This window comes from Anomaloglossus baeobatrachus, chromosome 2, assembly GCF_048569485.1.
Source record: "Anomaloglossus baeobatrachus isolate aAnoBae1 chromosome 2, aAnoBae1.hap1, whole genome shotgun sequence".
Lineage (NCBI taxonomy): Eukaryota > Metazoa > Chordata > Amphibia > Anura > Aromobatidae > Anomaloglossus > Anomaloglossus baeobatrachus.
In genome coordinates this window covers 508,924,683-508,929,442 of record NC_134354.1, presented here as the reverse complement: position 1 = coordinate 508,929,442, position 4,760 = coordinate 508,924,683, and the positions used below count along the sequence as shown (strand labels likewise).

The following is a 4,760-nucleotide window of genomic DNA, read 5'->3' as shown; positions in this document are numbered from 1 at the left end:
TATAATAAGGGACATAACTGTGAATTTGCATTGTAAATATTTTTCAATTAAACACCTTTTTTAATATCTACAAATGCTTGTAATCAAAACACCTAATATATGAGCAACTCTAGGCCAGAGTAGGCTTTTAATGAATGTTTATTCACTGACAGAAAGCAGAGATTATATAAACTGTTCAGTCACTGAAATATTATCACTAGTAGTTTATTTATTAATATTGCCTCATAGTTTTCCATTGTGATGTCTATTACAAAAGATTAACAGGTTTTATACACTTTGAAAAAACACAGAAATAATGCAACATAGCAAACAAATGAAGAACACATTTCAATAGTAGATTTTGGGATGGAGCTCCGTTCCATTTACACTTCTAGATTACATTATATAGAAAAAGGAGAAGGTACAAGGCAATAAGGAAGTATGTTAGTGTTGCTACCTCTCACGGGAGGTTGTATTAGACCAGTACTTCAATTGAATCCTATCCTGACATGCAATGGTTTTATAAGTTCTGCTATTTGAAAATGGGTAAAAAAAGAAAAAAGATAGACAAGAGCACATAGGGCAATACTGTATTTTAAAAGTGAAGTCGTGGGGTTAGGGTTGCTCCCCTGATCGGATTGTGTATGTCACAGCTCCAATAAATGACCATAGATTGTTCAGTTGATGCAGTAATGTCTGCAGATAAAAGCAGCTCTTCTTCTGCATGTGGATTAGGAGAAGAAGGAGATAGACGTTCTAGCAGACCGTGCTGCTGTGAAAGAGGAGTAGTTCCACCTGTGGTAATGCTTTAAGTATTTTTTATTTATGCATTTCACGTTTATACCGAACCCTTTCTCACAACTGAATTATATATGAGAAAGGGTTTGGTACGAACCTGAAACGTGTAAATAAAAGCTATTTTACGCTTTACCATGCATTGAACTTCTCCTCTTTCACAGCAGCGCGGTCTACCAAAATGTCTATCTCCTACTTTTCCTAATTTGAAGATGGGTGGGGTGTTAAATGAATGTAAAACAAAAATAACAATACTTATAATAATCTACTTATAAAACAAATTACCAATTTAAACATGTTTAACAGCAAACATATACAGCAATATTGATAGTGTCTCATTAAATTAGTATTTGAAAATAAATCAATAGGTTGAGTATGATTAACCCTAGAATGCATACCTGGGGCCTCGCAGGCCTGCTAGGTTACTTTTTTCTATTGTAGATTTCTATAGTTGTGCGTTCTAGGGCTAAGAGCATTCTTTCACCAGAAAAATCCTTGTCGTTCATTGCAGGTCTGCCTTTTCCATCTGATAATTCGTTTGGCGAGTGTATTTCATCATCCAACATATTATATTTTATGTATATTTCCTTTTACATAGCAATATATTCAGTATACATATTATTGTATCTGGTGTAGTTTTCCGTCAGTAAAACATTTTTAATTTTTTGCCAAAATAAAGGTTTTGCTTTAGGATTTTTGGGCCACTCCAAGATGGAACTCTTACAGATTTTCTTTCTGAGTCTCAGGTACTGAGAGTTTTGCAGTACAGGCTGTAAAAGCACAATTATAATAACATCCATATTTTCATCCATCAGTTTTTGCATGGCCAAATAGAAAGCTGTCCGGAACTTTCCACTTCTTACATATTTTTTTGTGAGAACAAATATTGTCTTTTTGCTTTGGTTAATACTTTGAGCAATGTTGTCAATGACAGCTATCCCTGGTTCCCAGTCTCTTTCTTCTAGGCAGAGAAGTATGTTTTTACTTCCTTTTTCCTCAATCTCTTTGCATAACTCATTATAAACCCAGTCAGTAACAGCTGGATCTGTCTCATCATATGTGATGAAAGCATCATACACGTTTGCTGAGGTGCAGGCTTTGGAAAGTTTGAGCCTTGCCTTGCACCAGAGGTATATATGCCACACATCCCAATAAAATAGGTGTTTCATAATTGGTAATACAGTTATTGGAATAATTATCAGTGATGACATTAAAAAGAGTAGCATTTCTATCAAGTCCACATTGCAGGTATGTATGTCAAAATATACAATTCCTCTCTTCTTCCAGTTATTTGGTGTGGCACAAGTAACATCAGTGGCCAGCCGTGGGATGGTGACATTATTTTTCATGATCCACTGCACAAGGTCAATGATTTCACAGGTACAATCAAAGGGGTTGCCTTTAAGTTTTAAAACCTTCAGAAAATTATCATTTCCAGACAAAAATATTGACTTATTAATGGTCTGAATAAGATTGAAACTTAAATCGAGATGAGTAAGACTCATTGTTTTGAGAAGAAAGCCTTCTGCTAAAGTTTGGATCGCGTTGTTATTGATTATAAGCGTCTCTAAAGAATTTGTATAATTGTTCATATGTGCCATTATCATTATTAGTTTATTGGAACTTAGGTCAAGAAGCTTCAGGTTATTAAAATATTTCAAATTCTTCCAAGCAAAAAACTCTAAGCCGTTATGGCTTAAATACAGTTCTGAAAGGCTTGCAGGTAGGTTAAGAAGTGCTTCATTAGGCATTACACGAAGTCTGTTGTATGAAATGTCAAGAACTGATAGATTGGTAAATTGCTTAAAAATATCTAAATATCGTATATCTCCTGGTTTCCATAAGACATCCAAGCGATTTCCTGCAAACCTCAATTCTTTCAAAGAATTGCTTTTAATTTCAACCTCAGTTAAAGTAGAGATCTCGTTCCAGCTTAAGTTTAGAATGGTAAGCTTGTGAAGATTTTCAATGAAATTCAGATGATGAGTTACACCTTCTACAATAAAATAGTGCCTGTTATAACTCACATCTAATACTTCCAACTGTTTTAGTTCTTTAAAAGCACCGAAGGAGGCAAAATCTAATTTATTGTATGACAAATCTAAATATGCTAAGTTTGGAAAATAGGTAAATTCTGATCCATTTAAATCCTGGCCAATTCCATTGGAAGACAAATTTAAACAAGCAATATCGTAAAATGAATTAAATTCTTCTGGATCAATGAAGAAAATACTATTTAAGCTTAAATCTAATGCTTTACCATATTTGCTACACTCGGGTCTAACAAGTCTATATAATGGAGTGATAAATTCTGGAGAAATTCTGCTTTCATAACCTAAACTAAGAGACAATTGTGACTGCATTGGTTTGGATGGACTATTGGAAAATTGTTCCTGGACGTTGCTTCTGTTACTGCTTTCAGAAAAAGGAGATATTCTATTCTCAGCTAAATAAATTATTGACAGATTTGAGAACTCCCTAAATACTTTAAAATCAATATTCCTAATGAAATTAATTCCAAAGTCTAGGATCACCAAGTTTTTTAGTTTTGTCAGTGGGGCAATGTTCTGAGCAGTAATATCTTTAAATACATAGCCTCTTATATACAATTCTCTAAGCGATACTAATTTTGAAAAGTTTTCAGAAATGTTAATGTTATTTGGATAAGATCTAAATTTGTAATTAAAGGATAAGTCAAGTGTTTCTAAAGAAGGTAAATAACTAAAAAAATGTCCTGATGAAATTTCAGTCACTAAGTAATTTAATGCAAGATCTAAGACTTTCAACTGGGTTGTGTTCTGAAACCATGTTTTTGGAATATAGGTCAGAGATGTGCTGCCTAAATGAAGCATACGAAGGTTTACAAGATTTTGGAAAGCAAGCTCGTGTATTTGAATAGAAGCTTGCCCAGGGCATGGTTCACATGGATATGGAGCATTATAACATCGTGGACAGTTCCCACTCAGATAAAGAATTTCCAAGTTAACTAGATTTTTAAAGTCATCTTTGTTAATTACTTTTATCCTATTATTACTTAAAAAAAGTGCTGTCAATGATGAAGGCAAATCTGGAGGCACACTGGTTAGATTGTTAAATGACAGATTAAGCAAATTCAATTTTGTCAGGTCCAAAAATGTTCCATTTTTAATCTCCAATACATCAGTACACTTATTGCCATAATAGCAGTTATGTCCCAAAAATAGTTTCCTCAGATACCTGATGCTAGAGAAACTTGTCCGGTTGACTGAGAAAATGCTATTAAACTGGAAACTCAACATTGTTAGACTTTCTGGCAATCCAAGAGGAATTTCACATAAGTAATTATGGTCTATGATTAACTGCTCCAATTTTGTCAGGTTGGAAAATGTTCCTTCCCTTATTTCAAGGCCTCTTTTGCATATGTTTGGATTGTCAAGTCTTGACTTTGGATAGTGATTGAAGCTTATGTCTACTATGGAAAGATTCTGCCATTTTTGAAAAGATGATTTATCTATATTCTGTATTAAGTTTTGTTTTAATAAAAGATTAACAGAAAATGATTCATAGTCACTAGGAGATGGCACTGTTTTCAGACTACGTGCATTGCAGTCAAAAACAACGGAGTTGTTCTGTTCTGTAATGGAGCATGGAATGGTCTTATTGGTTACCGTAGCATTGGAGAATCCAAGGAAAAAAAGCACTATCACCAATATGAAGCATGTGTTCTTCAGATGGCTTAACATTTTATCCTGAAAAAAAAAATCAATGTATATTAGACTAATATAGTAAAATAGAGATGCAGGAAAATAAAATCAAATATAAAAAGATGAGCAGGACTGTGTTTCAATTCATAGATTCCAGTGTAATTCTGTAACAGGGTCCTCAAATTTGTTAACAGTATTTGTTATAATTAGAGATAGGCAAAATACTAAAATATTTGGGTTTGGATCATTCGAGATGAAAAATTTGTATTATTTGAGTATTTGTACGGAATAATGAACTCAATG

At 33.5% G+C, this 4,760-nt stretch overlaps 1 protein-coding gene across 1 annotated transcript; it reads right to left on the bottom strand.

The window, feature by feature from the left end:
• Positions 1-200: 200 nt before the first annotated feature.
• On the bottom strand, positions 201-4,496 carry TLR8 (toll like receptor 8). Its single transcript, XM_075334282.1, has one exon. The coding sequence runs from the start codon at positions 4,494-4,496 to the stop codon at positions 1,365-1,367; it is 3,132 nt and encodes a 1,043-aa protein (XP_075190397.1). The 3' UTR covers positions 201-1,364.
• Between the last annotated feature and the right edge of the window lie 264 nt (positions 4,497-4,760).

What these genes read in the sequence shown, in the direction of transcription:
- TLR8 (XM_075334282.1), bottom strand. Translation starts at nt 4,496, where the DNA reads ATGTTAAGCCATCTGAAGAACACATGCTTCATATTGGTGATAGTGCTT.